Source organism: Stegostoma tigrinum, chromosome 14 (assembly GCF_030684315.1).
Source record: "Stegostoma tigrinum isolate sSteTig4 chromosome 14, sSteTig4.hap1, whole genome shotgun sequence".
Taxonomy (NCBI): Eukaryota; Metazoa; Chordata; class Chondrichthyes; order Orectolobiformes; family Stegostomatidae; genus Stegostoma; species Stegostoma tigrinum.
In genome coordinates this window covers 20,137,111-20,157,423 of record NC_081367.1, presented here as the reverse complement: position 1 = coordinate 20,157,423, position 20,313 = coordinate 20,137,111, and the positions used below count along the sequence as shown (strand labels likewise).

The following is a 20,313-nucleotide window of genomic DNA, read 5'->3' as shown; positions in this document are numbered from 1 at the left end:
CCAACAAATTAAATATTCTGTATTTCTTTGTTGTAAGTGGAGCAACTGTCCCCTTGTTTCATCAGAGTTTCACCATGTCGTCTCCCTCTTAAAATTTTAAATGTGTTTTCCTTTCTTCCCTGCTGCCGCACATCTTGAATGAATGAATGAGCAAGCGAAACTTCAAATTAGGATGAGCAAAGGGCAAGATACGAGGAACTCGGAGTGATTCAGCAGAGAGGCAGCACTTTCTCCCCCTCCCTGTACGAGAAGATGAGAAACCTGATGCTGAACCTAGAAAACAAAATGTGGAGCTGGATGAACACAGCAGGCCAAGCAGCATCTTAGGACCCTAGCCTGAAACGTCAGCTTTTGTGCTCCTAAGATGCTGCTTGGCCTGCTGTGTTCATCCAGCTCCACACTTTGTTATCTCGGATTCTCCAGCATCTGCAGTTCCCATTATCTCTGATCCTCTACCTTCCCATATGAATTTGTTGCCACACTTTCCTACCCTCCAGAATTAGCCTTTGTTTACAAAAATTTCATTGGTACCCTGGTGCAATGAGGTAATAGAAGCTTGAATTCCAAAGTTTTTCAAAATGCTAATTCTCAAAATTTTGAAGCTGGTAATGTGAATAAAAATTCCAGTGAGGGATTCTTTAAACTTTCAAAACTCGGTGTGTCTTGATTAAGAAGATAATCATGAGGGTTATACACAAGTGCAATTGTAGGGTGATTTCAAGACTGGGGGTACATTTTTAAGGTGAGAGGAGAGAGATTTTAAAAAAGACATGAGCGGCAAGTATTTTATGCAGGGTGGTTCATGTGAGAAATGAACTTCCTGAGGAAGTGGTGAATGTGGGCACAATTACAATGTTTTAAAAACACTTAGATAACTGCACAAATAGGAAAGGTTTCGAGGGAAATGGGGCAGGAGCAGGCAGGTGGGACCAGTTCTGTTTGAGATTACGTTTGGAATGTTCTAGTTGGACTAGTGTCCGTTTTCATACTGTATGACTCTATGCCTCGTAGAGGACGGAGGAATTTGTCAACACATGGAATGAAATGCAAAATCGGGTGCAGACATAGGTGATTGTATCTGGAAGAAAATAGCATGAAAAATCTGTGAAACAGGAGTAAACCAAAGAGAACATCTTCATACTATGAGCAGGAGCACTGTGAGGATGTGGGTGTAGGAGAGGTCGATTCCACTTAATAACCGTAAAATATCACCAGCAATTTCCTCATGAATTAATTGTAACACATCGTTAAATAATTTGTCTGTAATATTGTGATGATTTTCACTACTTTTCGCAATATTGGGTGTACGTGAACATGTGTGAGGTAGCAAACAAAGTGAGACAGAGAAAAAATGTTTGGAATGATAATGCAGTCTAAACTAACCTGTGACCAATGATTTACTTCCTGGAACAAATTTATCAAAACCACCCCTTCTGCTTTTAAGTATTGAGCTTCACAGACTTGTTTTTAACAACAATGTTTAAGTTTGAAAATTATTACGATGACAATATATTTCCTTTGCTCATACATTTGGTATTGCGGGGAAGGCTGATATATTTTCTCATCCTTTTCCCTTGAGGAGACATTTTTGTGTGATTGTAAAAGCAATAATTCCGTTTTTGTTTTGTCAGGCAACATTAGGAATACTGAGAAGTTGAGCTACGATGAACAGCACCAATACAAGTTTATGGTTACAGCATATGACTGTGGTCAGAAAAAAGCAGCAGAAAATGTATTAGTTCACATTGAAATCAAGCCAGTTTGTAAGCCAGGTTGGCAAGGTAAGGATGTTTAATGATTTTTGCATTGTTAGCACTGCTTCCAAATATTGCAGAAAATCATAGTGGAATGTAAAATATTACAGATCTGATGAATGTTGTCATTATATCAAAAAGATAACGTTGACATACTCGATCTTTAGTGTGTCTAAAATATTCAACATTGTAATTGCATATTTTTCAGTTGCAAACTGACCACGGTGTATTAAGAATAAATCCAGATGGGACCAAATCATTACCGTTGAATTTTATCTTCACTTGCTTCTTTAATGCTTATTTCCCTTCAAACTCTCACTCAAAGAGGTGATTAGCAGATCACATGACTAAGCGTGATAGATTCCCTCTTTGAATTGATTATATATAATCTCTTTCCTTGACCCATCATAAGGAAAGTGACAAGCAATATCAAACAAAATTTGACAAAAGGCAATATATAATCAGATGATGAAAAGCTTGGTCAAACAGGTAAACTTTAAGGAATATTGTAAAAGAGGAAAGAAGAAGAGAAAGGTGGACAAGATTTATGTAGGAAACTCCAGAGCTTAGGGCCATGACAGCTAATGGCATGCCTTCAGTGGTGGACAGTTAATATGGCAGTGTTCAAGAGACCAGAATTAGAGGAACATGGAGATTTTGCTTGGGGTGGAGAGAGCACTGAAAAATGAGAGTCATATAAGAGATGGGGAGGGATGTGGCAATAGAAGATGTAGAGCAAAGTTGAGAATTTTCAAGTGAGATGTTGTTTAATTAGGGGCCAATATAGATCGTTGAACACAGGGAAGATGGTGAGTGGTACTTGTTGAGAGTTCAGACACAGATATCAGAATTTTGAATGACTTCACTTTGGTGGAAGGGCGGACTCAAGGGGCTGGCTAAGAATGGAATTGGAAGAGTCATTTCTAGATGTATATGACATTCGTACACTGAGTGACATAAGGGTTTCAGCAGTAAATAAGGTGAGACAGGAGCAGAGTTGATGTTATAGAATGAAAATAAGCACTCTTAGTAATAGCGTGAAATATGTTGCAGAACCTGATCTCATGGCCAAATATAAAACCAGAGTTGCACACAGTTTAGTTCAGCCTTAGGCGGTAGCCGTGACCGTGGATGGAATTGGTAGCAGGAGAACAATGTTCCTTCGGGGATCCAAAGACAATGGCTTTGATCTTCCTAATATTTAGGCTTGTTGATGTTGGAAATATGAAATTTGTCTTTTTTCTATGTAAAATATTGTTGTTACTTTACATGTAACACAAAAAATTGAGATTCCATTGCACAACAGAGGTTCTATCCATAATGGCACATAGTGCATCTCCAATTTATGTTGCATTTCAGCTGTTGTAGACTTCAATGCTCATTTATGCTTCAATTCAGAAAATTCAGGATCATTGCTTTATAGTCCCTTTGAGTCACTTCTTGCGGAAATACTTTGACAACCTATTTTCCAATTTACGATGTCATAAATGGTTTATGTTGGATTAATGGGGAATCAAAATAGCATAACAATGTGAAGGAAGATTTCTTTTGTGCGTTCTTCATAAAACAAATGAGTTTGACATTCCAAGACGTTCTGTGTGGCCATAGTGAAAACCTTTTACAGAATGCATGCACTATGTCACTTCAAAGGAGATGTTTATATGTTGAATATTCAATGCCAATTTTTTTCTAACAGTAGTGTAGTGGACCTTCCTTCCCCATTGCACTACCAAAATTTATTTTTCTTTTTGTATGGAAAATTAAATGTAGTGACCCTTTTCTCAGTATTTCTCTTAGTAATATGTTTTCATTTTTGAATCCCTGCCTGAGCTTTACATTGACCATAAACATTTGACTTTAGCTAATGAAACAGTATTACTATGCAATGCTTAACTGTGCTGTACTATTTGGATTAACCCTATACTGAAAAACCTAGTTTCCAAACACATGGATTATTCTGAAATGTACAGTAAAAGGCCAAGTTGTTCCTGTATTTTCAGGTTGGGATAAACGCAAAGAATATGAGTCTGGCTCTGGCAGTAAAGTATTGTTTCCCAACATCCATCTGGAGACCTGTGGTGAACCTGTTTCTTCTGTGCAGACCAGAATAGATCTTCAGACTAGCCACATTGGAAAGGGTTGTGATCGTGATACTTACTCTGAGAAATCTTTACAAAAATTGTGTGGTACGTGACAACTCAGTGAACACATAGAATAATGTTTCTGATGCAGTAGCATTGATATGGTGCCTTTTTTTTCTATTGTCTCATTATTGGGAGAGCAGCTTCGCCCTCATTTAAATATGTTAGACACCGATCTTCATGAACAAGCAAAGCTCCACATTGTAATAGAAGAAAACTATACATATGTAGTATGCAGGTTCTCTGGATGTTTTAAAGTTGCCAGATTCACAGACTTGCATTTCCATGTCTCTGTGACGCCTCTAATTCTCTAGAATTCAGGTTACTTACACTAGGGAGTGTAACTGACAAAGAATGTTTATCCAACAAAGGGGGAAGCGTATGTATCCTGTCAGCTAAATTCCTCTATTGTGAACAAAAAAGCCTTAGGACTCTTAATACTTACAAATCCAATCCATTCTTATTTTAATGTCTTCATTCCATCTGCTGTGATAGTTATCTTTTCAAGATGTGCTCATTAAGTTCAAGATTTGAGCAAAAAATACAGATGTTCAATTCACCAAAGTGTGTTAAATTTCTTCAATGAATTGTTCAATATGTCAGTGTTGAAAATGGAATGTTTTTTTCTCTCCTGTATCATCTCATGTCAGTATTAGTTTTCCTAGTATAACATGATTAGAGGTACAAGCCAAAACTCCCTCTAATCTGCTGTAGCAATATGTTTTCACATCGTCTTTGAAGGTCTACCTTGTACTGCAGCATTATGAGTTCTGCTCAGAACTCACTTCACTGATAATCCTCAAAAATTCTCTTTTTACAAGTGAAGACTGATCTTGAACTGAGAGAAACCGTTCAGTTTCAAATTCAAATTCTTCTTCTTGTAAAGAAAAATCATTATAAATATTTGAGAAGTCGGTTTGGTTTAGTTTAGTTCCGAAGCCGGGTCCAAAAGGTGAAACGAAAGACTCAACCAGACGATTTAATTTCGAATCTCAAAAGGTTTTTCCTGGCTGCTTCAGCATCTGGGTGGCCTGTGAGTATTTCACAGTATCAGCCTGTTTCTCTTTGTTTTTATGATTCAACTTTTGAGTCCCATTTTCGTTGCTGTGTGACAATATGGGAGAATAGATAGAACAGAACTCCAGTGAATAGAGACCAAGCTTGTTTAACCTTTGCTAATCAGGCAGTCCCTCCATATCAGAATCTTACTGGGCTATGCTGGGAAAGATAGGAGAATTTTGTGGGAAGTCCAGTGAGGCCTGTTTCGATATTGGGAGCGAGGCCTGTTTCAATATTGGGAGTGACTTGACGCATTTTAGAAATTCTGAACGTTGAGGCGAGTTTCTCAATAGGCAGCTGCGAATTACTTATTAACAACAATCATTGCTTGTTAACGGCCTTAGTAACTGCAAATTTTATTCTGTTTTATCTTCTTCAAATTTTATTTTGTTAGCTGCAAATTTTCATTAATGTGCAGCTTTCTATCATGCCAACTGCCGTGAGTAAACTGGGCGCCGAGCCATGGAAGTCAGAATGGCTACCAGGCAACTTCAGCTCACTGCTTGCACACCAGACATGAACATCTCAGGGCATGCTCCATGGACACCAGCCACACACACGCACACGCGCACGCGCACACACACACACACACACACACACACATATATCCATGGACACTGGCACCTATCAAGTGCTAACCTTTAAGAACTCTGTTGCAGATCATTGATCCCCTTGCAGTATGATTCTGCACTTTATGCTACATGTCTGGGCACAATGACAACTCTCATTGTAACTCTGCAGCAAGGACACTCTGCTCAGGGACATGCACCCAGCTCATGGACTGGACCAGGCTGCATCTCTTAGAGTTCATTCACTTTGAAATTGCTTGGATGCTCAAAACATCCCGAACTTGCATCTTTGCACCTTGCACCTCAGCTAGAAATATCGTGGTATTGCCACGCTGTTTAGCACAGATGCAAAGCCAGGAATCATCTTATGGTTGTCAATCAAGTCAAGGAAGATAACATTTGATGAGGACGTACAGTAAGTCTATGGCAACTCTGATACACAGTCAGATGACCATTCAGGGCAGACAAATTCAGTATCTGGCCCTCAGAAGGGTTGACGATTCAAACATTGTGCTGCTCACCATCCATTTTGACTATTTCAGCCCTCTTGTGGGCGTTTTTCTTCCTGCAATGAGGGAGAGAGAGAGAGGGACAGGTATTAAGGGAGAGGAAAGAGGGTTATGTTTAGTGCAGATGGGGAGGTGTCCCAAGCCAGTGATTAATCAACCCAAAGGTCCAGTAGGATTAGTGACCTCTGGGATTGGGGTAAGACCATAAGGAGTAGGAACAGGAGTAGACTGTTCTGCCCCTCAAGCCTGCTCTGCCAATCAATAGGATCGTGGCTAATCCAACATTCCTCACGTCCACATTCCTGCATTTCCCTGTTAACCTTGATTTCCCTACTGATCAAGAATCTATCCATCTCAGCATTAAATATACATAAACTCTGTTTCCATAGCTCTCTGTGCCAAGGAGTCCCAAAGACACTCAACCCTCAGGTAAAAGAAATTTCACAGTCTTAAATTGATGCCCCTTTGTTCGGAGATTATGTCCGTTGGGCCTGAACTCTCTTGTGATGGAAGGCATTCTGTCAGCATTCATCCTATCAAGCCCCTTATGAATCTGTGCTCCCAAGATGCTGCTTGGCCTGCTGTGTTCATCCAGCTCCACACTTTGTTATCTCGGACTCTCCAGCATCTGCAGTTCCCGTTATCCCTTATGAATCTAATCTATATCAATGAGATTATTTTTCATTCTCCTGAACTCCAGTGAATAGAGACCAAGCCTGTTTAGCCTTTGCTCCTAAGACAATCCCTCCATGTCTAGGATCATCCTAGTGAACTTTCACTGAGCTGCCTCAAATGAAATGATATCTTTCCTTAAATATGGGAACCAAAACTGTTCACAATACTCCAGATACTCTGGGGAAATGATGGTCTAATGGTATGATCAGTGGACTGTTAATCCAGAGACCCAGAAAACATTGTGGGGACCTGGGTTCAAATCCCACCATGACAGATGGTGGCATTTGAATTCAGTAAAGTATCTGGAATTAAGAATGTAACGATGACCATAAATCAATTATTAATTGTTGGGAAAAACCTATCTCATTCACTCATGTCCCTTGGGGAAGGAAACTGCCATCCTTACCTGGTCTACATGTGACTCCAGACCCACAGCAATGTGCTTGAGCCTGAACTGCCCTCTGGGCAGTTAGGGATGGACAGTAAGTGTTGCCTAGCCAGTGGGACCGTCATCCCATTAATGAATAAAGAAGGAAAATATACAGTCTCACCAGTACCTTGTACAGTTATGGTAAGACTTCGGAGGAAGTGTCACCAGATCTGAAACATTAACTGTGACTTTTTCTTCACAGATGCTGCCAGACCTGCTGAGCTTTTCCGGCAGCTTCTGCTTTTGTTGCAGTAGGACTTCTCTTTTCTTATACTTCAACCCCCTTGAATAAGGGTCTACATTCTGTGAGCCTTCCTGATTGCCTACTACATCTGCGTGCAAGCTTTCTGCATTTAATGTACAAGTTCCCCTGAGACCCTTTGTGCTGCAGCTTTCTGCAGCTTTTCTCCACTTAAATAATATTCTTATTCTCCCTTCCAAAATGAACAACCTCACATTTCCCCACATTATAAGCCATTTGCTAAATTTTCACCCACTTACTGAACCTATTCAAAGATTCAAAGTATCTCCTCATTTTAGGGACTGGTTTTGAACTGGCTGGTTAGAGCCCATGTACTCTGAACACGTAAATAAAGGGTGACTTGGTGACGGTGTACCGGCCTCTATGAAGTTATTTCAAGTACATTCACTTCCTTCCTCTGAGTCATTACCATATATCATAAACAATTGTAGCCCCAGTACTCAATCCGATGGAGCCCCACTGGTTTTACAGATCATCATTCCTTTTGAAAGAACTAAAGGAATTCCAAGAATTCATTTTCCTCATTTGGAATAAGTAGGAAAAATGTTGCAGATGACAGAGTGGTAGAGCATGAGCCTTGGTGGGAGGTGGATTGAACTGCAGATACAGAGTAGCGTAAAGTATTAGAGGGAGTATGGTGACGCTTTTGCTGATAGAGTGGAGAAGATCATTGACCTCCTTCCTACATCACTATGCATTCTTCCAGACAGCTGAGATGACATGGACCTGGGTGGCCTCAGGCCAGCATAGCATGGTCTGGTGTCATGGCCTCCACTGCATGCCCCAGGGGAAGGGGGCATCCTGACTCTGCACAACCCCATCCAACAAGACCTCCCTGTCCCTGACTGCCAAATGGGGCACTATCTGCCACATCCGGGCCAAACATTAGTAAACATGCAGGGTAGCTTGGGACAGATGGTACTCGTCCAATTACACACCAACATTTTGAAGATTGCATGGGATGCCAGTGATGCCAGTCCATGTGGGAACATTCCAGCAGTGGTGAGTTGTTCTGGGGACAGCAAGTGGTAAGGTAGAGGTAGAGTTGGACAAGACATAGTAGTTTATTAGACAGTTCATGATATGAGAAAACAAAGTGTGAAGCTGGATGAACACAGCAGGCCAAGCAGCATCTTAGGAGCACAAAAGCTGACGTTTTGGGCCGAAATCCTTCATCAGAGAAGGGTCTAGGCCCGAAACATCAGCTTTTGTGCTCCTAAGATGCTGCTGGCCTGCTGTGTTCGTCCAGCTTCACACTTTGTTGTCTCAGATTCGCCAGCATCTGCAGTTCCCATTATCTCTGAGTTCATGTTGTGAGTTTGGTAAGATGCGAGAAAATCTGTTTGGTCTTGTGGAGAAAAACTCTTCATGAAACTTGAGAGCACTGACACCAAGCCATAAAACGTAGATAATTTCTAATCAACCTGTTCAGAGATGCACCTCTGGACTGGGTGGATCTTGAACCAAAGCCTCCTGGCTCTGAGATAACAACAGTAGCACTGCACCACAAGATTCCCTAGCCACAAAAGCATAAGGTTCAGCCCATAATGTATGACAGCTGGAATACTAGTTCAATTGGCAGTGCCTTTGGGAACCATGTTCCTCTGAGGCAAGATCTCTTGCTTGTCACCGTTAAAAATATTGAGGCCAGTTCTTGTTTGCAGCAACTTAGTTTGTGCTAAAAACCTGGGCAGTAGCTGGAAAAAAACAACATGAACAGTGGAAACACTGACATGCCCAGATTGCAATTGGTTCTGATTTTCACGTTGATCTCCAACCTGGTGGCCAGAGCTTCCATCTGAAGCAGACAGAAGGCAAGGTCATATGTACAAATTGGAGTTAAATGATCCAATGCCATTTTCCTCTTGACCTGTCTAACTACTGCCTATGAATGGTGGTGCAGGTTCCAAGGGCTGAATGACCTACTCCTGCGTCTATTTTGTGTAAAAACTGGGAGATGGTCATTTGTGGTTAAACTGAAAGAACTTACTAGCTATACTGGGAAGAGTGGATATTGTTTTTGGAGTCTAATTTATCACTTACTTTGAGCCTAAAAGTGTTTAAACTTCGTTCAGTTGCTGCTGTGGATTCTGCAATCATGTTTCCGGCTCCTATGAAGCATTGTTTATGTTGTCCCTTCCCCTATAAGATTCTCATGCAGCACTTGGCCATCCCAATAGTTGCCCTCCTCTGGATCAAGGTGCTGCCTATTGGGGAATACATTTTGTATCAACTCTTGGCTGGCCACATGAGGAACAAAAAACAATCACTCAGGGCCCACACAGTCAGTCAGGCAGCTTGGAGAAGTGCCCCATCCTCCACTTGCCACATTGTGATGCAATACTAAAGTCAACCCAAGCAAATTGTTCACCTTTCTTTGAGGCATTTGCAGATATCAGAATTGGAACATAAAAGATTCAGAACTTCGTCGTTAATATATTTGAGAAGCAGCTTGCCTGTAAACCAGCCTGGAGATCCCCACCCTTGTCTGCCTTCCAGAGAGACCACTCTCTCTGTGACTCCCTTGTCCGCTCCTCACTCCCCTCCAACCCCACCACACCTGGCACCTTCCCCTGCAACCACAGGAAGCGCTACACTTGCCCCCACACCTCCTCCCTCACCCCTACCCCAGGCCCCAAGATGACTTTCCATATTAAGCAGATGTTCACCTGCACATCTGCCAATGTGGTAGACTGTATCCACTGTACCCGGTGTGGCTTGCTCTACATTGGGAAAACCAAGCGGAGACTTGGGGACCGCTTTGCAGAACACCTTCGCTCGGTTCGCAACAAACAACTGCACCTCCCAGACGCGAACCATTTCCACACCCCCTCCCATTCCTCAGACGACATGTCCATCATGGGCCTCCTGCAGGGCCACAATGATGCCACCCGAAGGTTGCAGGAACAGCAACTCATGTTCCGCTTGGGAACCCTGCAGTCCAATGGTATCAATGTGGACTTCACAAGATTCAAAATCTCCCCTTCCCCCACTGCATCCCAAAACCAGCCCAGTTCTTCCCCTCCCCCCACTGCATCACAAAACCAGCCCAGCCTGTCTCTGCTTCCCTAACCTGTTCTTCCTCTCACCCATCCCTTCCTCCCACCTCTAGCCGCACCTCCATTTCCTACCTACCACCTCATCCCGCTTCTTCGACCTGTCCGTCTTCCCTGGACTGACCTATCCCCTCCCTACCTCCTCACCTATACTCTCCTCTCTACCTATCTTGTTTTTCCTCCATCTTCGGTCCACCTCCCCCTCTCTCCCTATTTATTCCAGTTCCCTCTCCCCTTCCCCCTCTCTGATGAAGGGTCTAGGCCCGAAACGTCAGCTTTTGTGCTCCTGAGATGCTGCTTGGCCTGCTGTGTTCATCCAGCTCCACACTTTGTTATCTTGGATTCTCCAGCATCTGCAGTTCCCATTATCACTGGAGAAAAATATACTAATACTTCCCAAGAAAATGTCTGCTTTTTAATATTAGTAACTGAATAGGTTGATAATCCCAGCTGTGACAGCTGGTAACAAATTCTCTATGTGCTTAGTCAAAATTTGTGGTCAAGAATTCTCACAGTTGTGTGCCTGTTAGTATCTCCATTTTGATTTAATAAATGAACATCAGAACTGTCCTTTCTGATAAATGTCATAATTGTTTTGCCCTCCATCTGTACTAAATATTTAAATTTCAAAGCAGATCGTCTTTTTATCCTGTTATACACAATAATGTGTGATATGGTTGTATAACTATTTCAACATCAAGTTTGAAAGAGCATGTAGCAATAGTATCAAGCAAAAGAATTTTTTCGACATGAACTGAATGGTTGAACCTACAATGTAAATGGTGCACAGTCCTGAGAACACAGGATCCACTGCAAATTAACTAACTATGCATCCCTACAATTTTGTCTGCTTGTTAACCATTTGTAACTGAATGGCATTCTGCCAGTGTCTTATCAATGGCTACACTACCGCATTTATCTTTTCAACTAACAAGCAACTGGTATGTCGAATTCAAGTGGCATCATTTATTGCCATTGATAATCGTGTCTTATAAGTTGGCCATTGACTCATCAAAATTGATCGCCATTACTACTGCTAAGCTTCAGATTTGAATCAACACAGGAGTGGAATCATCAACATATTCCTAAACAAGTTACAATGGACTTCTACTGTAGAAATGTGTCAGGGCTCAGAATGTTGGTTGTGTTTTTGGGACCTGTTGACAGAAGAAAACCAGACTGTACAAGCATATTGCTACAGAACCATTTACATATCAAAAGATCCCGGCTGTGAGCTGGATCGGAACAGCAGCAGATGGCGTGTTGCAAACACCTGCACTTTTAGTCCTTTGACACATTGTGTTTTTAAAATATTTTATTCAGAGTCCCTGAGTCCAACCAGCAACCATCCTCACCTCTCCCCTCATCCTCCCCACCGTAACACACTCAATTTGAAAACTATTAAGATTCAAAAGTGAGGTGCTGCAGATGCAGGAAATCTGGAATGAAAACAGAGTGCTGGAAACACTCAGTAGGTCAGGCGGTGCCTTTTGAGAGAGCAACTAATTCAACTGCATAGATGTTTGCAGTTTTAATAATAGCTTAACTATCTGTGTTCAGTGTCTTTCCTTCTCTGAAATAGCACCTTCCAGAGCCACTGTTGCATAGTTGAACGCAGTTTGTTGCTATCAACATCTGCACAGGTTGCACTGTTGAAATCCCAAGATTAAAATGAATCAGAAATCACTGAACTGATAACATCCTCCTGGATAATCATAGAATCCCTGTAATGTGGGTGCAGGCCATTCAGCCCATCAAGTATACACTGACCCTCTGAAGAACATCCCACCCAGACACACCCCCACTTACTCTAAAACTGAAAGAACTGAGGATGCTGTAAATGAGGAACAAAAACAGGAGTTGCTAGAAAAGCTCAGCAGGTTCTGTGTAGAAAAAAATCAGAGTTAACGTTTCGGGTCCGGTGATCCTTCCTCAGAACTTGGAACTTGTAAAATGTTAACTCTTATCTTTTCTTCACAGATGCTGCCAGATCTGAAGAGCTTTTCCAGCAACTTCTGTTTTTGTTCCCACTTACCCTAGCCCTGTAACCCTGCATCTCCCATGGCTAAGCCACCTAGCCTGCACATCCCTGGACAATATGGGCAATTAGCATGGCCAACCTAGATAAGCTGTACATCTTTTGGATTGTGGGATGAAATCTGAGCACTCCATGGAAATCTAGGCAGACACAGGGAGAATATGCAAACTCCACACAGACAGTTGCTCAAGGCTGGAGTCAAATCCAGTTCTCTGACACTTTGAGGCAGCAGTGGTAACCACTGAACCCCTGTGGTGGTAATGCTATTAGTTTTAGTTTTCTTTAAGTTTTAGGTATTAGTTTAATAGGTGATGTCATTAGATTTGTTGTAAACTTCATTGAAAAGCTACTGCTTCTTGAATAAGAGGCAATTAGGTTTTTAACAGCGCACAAAGTTGATAATTACTGTTGAACAATCTCCCTGGCCCTGACAGACTTCTTATATTTGGGGAGAAAAGAATTTCTCCATTGCAGAATCACAGAATAGATTTAACACAGTGTGGAGGCTATTTGGCCCATCATATCCGTGCTGGTTCTCTCTGAAGGAACTAATACTGCCATTCTCCCACCTCTAGTATAACCGCACCTTCTTTTTTTTCAGGTAGCAGTCCAATTCAGTCACTAACCCCTCAATAAAGGTGCCTCCACCACACTCTCAGACACTGCATTCCAGATCCTAACCATATACTGCATGAATGACTTTTTTTTGACCCAATCTACTCCTTGCTTCTTTTGCCAATTATCTTAAGCCTGTGATAAATGGTTTTTGATCCTTTCATGAATGGGCACAGTTTCTCCGTATCTAATTTGGCCAGAGTCTTCGTAGCTTTGTTTACCTTTGTCAAATGCCATCTCAGTCAAATTTTTCTTCAAGGAAAACAGTCCAAACTTCTCCCATCTTTCCATGTGCAGACTATCCCTGGGTTGTGAATGGGTTCTGCACTGGAGTCCATTTACAAGTTGCTTTGTGCACAAATCAGAACACAATGTACAACAATGGAAAGCAGCTGTTTGTAACTACTGTGAATGTTTCTGTGTGGGGGCTTTAAAATTACAACTGCGTATGGGATAACATTTATAAAAAATGAGCATTTGGAAGTCAGAGACCCCTATTGCTGATATTCCTCATTCCTGAAGATATGCTTATAAATTGTTTCTGCACTTTCTCTAATGCTTGCACGTCCATCCTAAAGTGTGGTGCCCAGAATTGGACGCTGCAGTTCTGGTTATATCAGTATTTTATACAGGTTTCGCACAAGTTCCTTACTTTTGTACCCTTATGCCCCTATTAATAATGCCTAGGATATTGCATGCATTATTGACCATGCACTCAACCTGTTCTGCCTCCTTCTGTGATTTATGCACATAATCACACAGGTCCCTCTGCTCCAGCAACCTCTTTAGAACTGTACCTTTTATCCTCAATCTGCCGTCTACATCTTTCATTGTCTCGGCATTAAATTGTATGTCATTTGTCTGTCAGTTTCACCAGCCCATTTATGTTCTCCTGAAGATTTACCTACCCTTCCTTCCAGTTCATAGTATTTAAAAGTTTTATATTGTCTGCAAATCTTGAAATTGTGCTTTTGTAGGCTAAGATCAGGGTCATTTACGAATATGAGAAATGCAGCAGTTCTAACACTGATGCTTGGGGAACTACACTAAATAAAGCATACTCTAGTTTGAAAATCATCTGTTTACAATGCTCTTTTTTTCCTGACACAAAACTAGTTTCATATCCATACTGTTGCTATTCTTTTTATCCTGTCAGCTGTAACTATGAAGCGACAGTTTATCTAATGGCCTTTGGAATTCCATGTAGACCTCATCAACCCTCCCTATTAACAAAGTGTGTAGCTGGATAAACACAGCAGGCCAAGCAGCATCTCGGGAGCACAAAAGCTGATGTTTCGGGCCTAGACCGTTCATCAGAGAGGGGGATGGGAGAGGGTTCTGAAATAAATAAGGAGAGAGGAGGAGGCGGATCATCCCCCTCTCTGAAGAGCCTAGGCCCGAAATGTCAGCTTTTGTGCTCCTGAGATGCTGCTTGGCCTGCTGTGTTTATCCAGCTACACACTTTGTTATCTTGCATTCTCCAGCATCTGCAGTTCCCATTATCTCTGAACCCTCCCTATTAGTTTGTTGAAATACTCAAGCAAATTAATTAAATATGATTTTCTCTTAAATTGAAAAGTGGTAACACAGAAAGAAGCTGTTTAGCCCCTTACACCTGTGCTAGCTGAATGAACTCACCTTTCATTCCAATCCCATATTCTTGCATTTGGTCTGTGAAGTTACAGCTTACAGTAGATAATGTACAGATCCAGGTTCTTTTTAAAAGTCTCCACTTCAACCACCAAACCAAGCAGTGACTTCTAGACACCCACCACCCTCTGCATGAAAATATATTTCCTATGTTCCCTCTGCTACTTTGACCAATCATATTAAATCTGTGCCCCTGAGGTAATCAACCTTCTGCTAAGGGAAAACAGGTCTTTTCTGTCAACTCTGTCCAAGCCCCTCAATATTTTAGACAATTCAATTAAGTCACCCCTCTGTTCTAAGGAATAGAACCCTGGTTTATCCATTTTCCCCATAGGCTACAATTTTCAAGCACTGGAAACATGCTTGTGAATTGCCTGTGTACTCTCGCTATGGAAGTGATTCATTTCTGGTCACCAAAACTGTACACACAACTCCAAGTGAGGCCTAACTGTGTCATGTAGTTTTCCACAACTGCTTATCTGCTCTTGTATTCAGTACCTCGTCCAATGAAGGAAAACATTCCATATGCCTTCTTTACCACCTTGTCTATCATCCCTACCATCTTTGGGGACCTGTAGACATGCAGACTCATGAAGTTGATGTCGTCTTCGGTTGAAAATCCAGTCTTGCCTTTTTCAACTGCCTTACAATCCAGGAAATTCCACAGTTTGTTCCGATACCAACATCCAACATTGAATATCAGACAAACACCACCTGTCTTGGTCTGATCTTTATTATTATGCAGGTGTTCTTCTTGCAAACAGAAGTTGAGTTCCGCCACATCAAACAGCGGAGTCATTACAGTGTTGGCAGCTTTTTGGTTCTTGAAGGTTGGCTCCTGAATGCCTCCCCTTTGTGTCTGTTGTCAAGGGATGTCATGGAGATAAGCAAAGGCAGGCACTGGCTCTTGGCAGCATGATCCCATGCATTAGAAGGAAGCTGCTGCTGCAGCTCCTGCATCTCCAGATTCACACTGTTTCAATAGGAGAGAGCAGTCAGAAGAATTTGCCATGAAGGTGTGAAGAAAGTCATTGATCTCTTTGCGCTACTGAATCTAGAATGGGGTGATGATTATTAATCTCACTGCAGCGTCCATAAGATTTGTTTGGTCTGACAGACAGATCTCATCTTGTTGACCATGGGAAAAAGTGCCTCACAGAGTCATCGAGTAATACAGCATGGAAACAGGCCCTTCGACCCAAGCTGGTCCATGCTGATCATGGCCCACTCACCTAGTTCCATTGCCCGCATTTGGTCCATATTCCTCTAAACCCTTCTCATCCATGTACCTATCCAATTTTTTTTAAAGTTGCTATTGTACCTGCCTCAAGCAGCCCATTCCATATACGCATCACTCTCTGCATGAAGAAGTTGCCCCTCAGGTCCTTCTGAAATCTTTCTCCCCTCAGATTAAACCTATGCCCTCCAGTTTTCAATTCCCTATCCCTGGGAAAAAGACTATATATATTCATCCTATCTATGCCTCTCATGATTTTATACCCTTCAATAAGGTCACCTCTCATTCTCCTATCTTCTGAGGAATGAAGCCCTGTCCAGGCCTACCTCACCCTATAACACAGGCTTACTAGATCTGGAAAAATCCTCATATATCTTCTTTGCACACTTTCCAGTTCAACTATATCTTTCCTGCAACAGGACGACCGAAATTGTACACTATCCCCCACCTGCGGCATCACTAACAATTTTTATACAATTGTAACATAATATCCCAACTCCTATATTCAATGCCTCAACGGATGAAGCCCAGCACACACATGCCACCTTCACCGCCCTGTCTACCTGTGACGCCACTTTCAATTAACTATATACTTGTACTCATAGGCCCCTCTGTCCACAACACTCCTCAGGATCTTGCCTTTTACTGTATATGCCCACCTTGGTTTGACTTTACAAAGTACAACACCCCACACTTAGCTGTATTGAATTGCATTCGCCAATCCTCAGCCCACTTCCCCATCTGATCCAGATATCTCTGTACTTGTTGATAACTTTCCTCACTATCAACAATACCTTCTCATTTTGTAGCATCCGCAAACTTACTAATCATGCCTTGTACATGCACATGCAGATCATTTATGTAAAAAATGAATAACAAAGGTCCCAGCACCATCCCCTGTGGCATGCTATGAGTCACAAGCCTCCAGTCCGAGAAACAACCTTCAGCCATCACCCTCTGCTTCCTACAATCGAGCCAATTTTGAATCTAATTAGCTAGGTCTCCCCGAATCTAATACAAACTAACTTACATGACCAGCCTGCTGTGCAGGACCTTATCAGAGGCCTTACAAAGTCCATATAAACAACATCTACTGCCCTACCCTCATCCATCCTCTTGGTTATCTCTTCAAAAAACACTAAAAGATTTGTCAGACGTGACTTCCCATGTGCAAATCCATGTTATCTCTAACCAGACCTTGACTATCCAAATGTTGGTTGATCCTGCACCTTAGAATCCTCTCCAATAACTTGTCTACCACTGATGTCAGGCTCACTGGCCTGTAGTTCCCTGGCTTGTCTTTCCTACCTTTCTTAAACTATGGGACAACATTAGCTATCCTCCAGTCTTCTGGAACTTTACCAAAGCCTCCTGCCTTTCTGTTGCAGCCTCGCAGAGAATCTGTAAACTGGCTTCACTACACCATGGAACAAGCCTGGTATCTTGTCTCTGGTGAGAAAGTTGCAGCCCCCTTCTTGGCTCAGTCCTTGATTCCTCACTTGGGACTCTAGGATTTGTCAGGTTAGTTGCCCTCGGCCACAGAAGTGGAGGTGTGGACTGAGGCTTCCTTTGGGCATGTGAGGGCAGATGTGATCTGCACAGCAGGACTGAATGTCAGGATGGCAGGCCTTTAGAAATGGTACCAATATCTGCCCCATGAGATGATGCCAATACTGACAACTCATGGCCCAGCCCCCAGTCGAGTGGTGGATGGGCTGCACACATTTGAATGGTCATTAATTGGCCAGCCATGATCACAGTGGTCCAGCTGTATTTCTCTCATACAGCCCACCACCTTTGTCCAGGACCACTGCTGGGACCCCTGTCTCTCACACCATCTATCCCAAGTTGTAGGAATACAATACTAAAAGTTTGATAAATGACTATAATTTTTGCCCTCAGAAATTTACTGTGTGTGTCAATGTGCTGTTACAATGACATACTCATGTGCATACATTTTCCATTCATTAATCTGCCAGCAGGGTCCTGCAGCTTTCTGGAATCTCAATCATTTAAGTTATCAATGCTTGAATGTCCTGAAGGTAAAGTCATCAACTTCAAATTACGTTCTGAACTTTTAAAACCGATTCTCTTAATTTCATTCAATCTCCAGGTGCCTCTTCAGAGAGTGTGAATTTGCTCCCAGCACCCTATGGTTTATCCAACTGGACCTCTAGTCTCCTGCTGGACAGTGGGCATGACAGTGATTTGATCTTTAGGTTTGATGGCAAGCATGCTGCAAAAATTCCAGATGGGGTGATACCCAAAAATCTCTCGGATCAATTCACCATCACCATGTGGATGAAGCATGGACCCAGCCCAGGGCTGAGAGCAGAAAAGGAAACCATTCTCTGCAATTCTGATAAAACAGGTGCCCTGTCAGATTCAAACTGTTTGTGTAGTCTATTGGATAACTTGCCTAATGAATGTTAAACTTTATTTGTAGAGGCAACTAGAGGTCAAAATAATCTTGAAATTTGCCTGAAATCCCATTCTTTTGCTGATCTAAACTGGCTGATTTTTGTGTCCTGATTCTTTCTTTCAGTAACCCAACCCCATTTTAGAGAAGTTCCATGCTCAAATTGATTCAGGTGATGAAAATGTGTTGGATTTAGCTTCTGCCTTCTATGGATTAAGAACAGAAGCTATAAATCATGGTAGCTTAATTAAAATCGTGCAATGCTGTAAATATATAGCAGGTCGGTTAGCATCTGAGAGAGTACAAACTAGATTCTGGTGGTTCTCGATGCAGATTTTTGAATAAGCTGTTGTTTGACACAAATTCTAAGCTTTTCCCATAATGATACACTCTAAACATTCATATGGTGAATTTCTTTGACCCTGCAGGCCACAAGGACACATTTTGCATTGTTTCTTCTCGATTTGAATTTTTCTTTTTTAGAAGCATGTGCTTAGGAAGTCATATGGCACATTTTGTAGTGTCCCTGCGTATGGATCATAAGATCCATATTTGTGATCCACCTTGGGACACATTGACCGTGGAAGGTATTGGACAGGCAAGTTGGTTGCCAGCCTGTAAATCCCTCCAATATGCCTGAGTCAGGCAGTAAGAATCAGAGAATCTGCTGGTCAAGCATTCCCACTGAAGACAAAGCCAAACCAATGCAGTGCTTTGCCCTTATGTGTGGACCAATCAATGGAAGCCCGTGCCACAAACCTTGGAAACAAGAATGGGGCAAAATGCAAACTGACACTACTTTTCCACACTGGTTAATTGAATGCTGACTAAATACATCCTTTAGCTCCTGTTAGCTTTCAAACTGTGAAAGGAACGATTGTCAGCAGCCATTACAGCCATTTTTAGTTTATTTTCTCATAATGTGGGCAGAACTACAGCAATGTTCAGTTTAAATGTTTGTAACTCAGTTGTTGATGGTGATTATACACTCCGAAGATTAATTTGTATGTAACAGCCATTGTCACGTTGTGTGTTTAATGCAAATAACCAGTGAAACTGTGACATTAAATAATGCTGACTGCATTATCATATGTATAATCTTGACAGCCCTGAACCTACCAAAAAGGTAGAACTGAAAGTTATCTCCACAAAATGTTAATGTTATTCATCTTTTCCAATTTACTTATCAACCCTCTGGCCCATAATTATTTTCAATCAGCATGTAACATTTTAATTTCCAAAAGTGAAATGACATATCTGCCTTATTATTTATCATAACGCAAATAAACCAGGTGGTTTGCACAATTAAAGTCATGGTGATCTGGTTCACTTTATCTATTTATGTATTTCCTTAGTCTCCCCATATCCTTAGGGTAAGTGAAGGTTTGGTTTCAAATCCTATCCAATTGGTTTTGTCAAAAATAGTTTTCTCATTTGTTGAAGTCAGTTCAATTCCTCATCACAGGGCTTTCTCCATTTGGTCTTTGTGGGTTTCTTTGATCATTAATCCCAAAAGAATGTTCTGGAAGTTTGCCAATCTGTATTGGTTACTTCAAGTGATGGGTTATAAATTAAACAGTGCAGGATTCCCACTGACTAAATTTTCTTTTTGCCTTTAGAAATGAATCGGCACCATTATGCTCTTTATGTTCACAACTGTCGGCTAGTGTTTCTGCTGCGTAGAGATTTTGATCAAGTTGACACCTTTCGTCCAGCTGAGTTCCATTGGAAACTAGAGCAGGTGAGCCAGTTGTTGGGCCATTAATACTGAAGAGAGAAAACAAGATGTAAACGACAAATGGCACAGATTGAATTATTTTGTTCGAAGGAAGCTTCGAGCCGGTATGAATCAAACTGATTAATCAGTATTATCATGCATCTGTGGTATGGAGAATGCTT

General features: G+C 41.7%; 1 protein-coding gene across 3 annotated transcripts in view; it reads left to right on the top strand.

Annotated features, from left to right (window-relative positions):
- Nucleotides 1-20,313, top strand: part of LOC125457973 (calsyntenin-2) — a 493,448-nt gene that overhangs the window by 362,057 nt on the left and 111,078 nt on the right. For all 3 annotated transcript variants that reach the window (XM_048542802.2, XM_048542800.2, XM_048542801.2), the window contains 4 exons: nt 1,632-1,781; nt 3,755-3,940; nt 18,109-18,366; nt 20,034-20,155. In XM_048542802.2, coding sequence (XP_048398759.1) covers nt 1,632-1,781; nt 3,755-3,940; nt 18,109-18,366; nt 20,034-20,155 — 716 coding nt within the window. The remainder of the gene's footprint in view (nt 1-1,631; nt 1,782-3,754; nt 3,941-18,108; nt 18,367-20,033; nt 20,156-20,313) is intronic.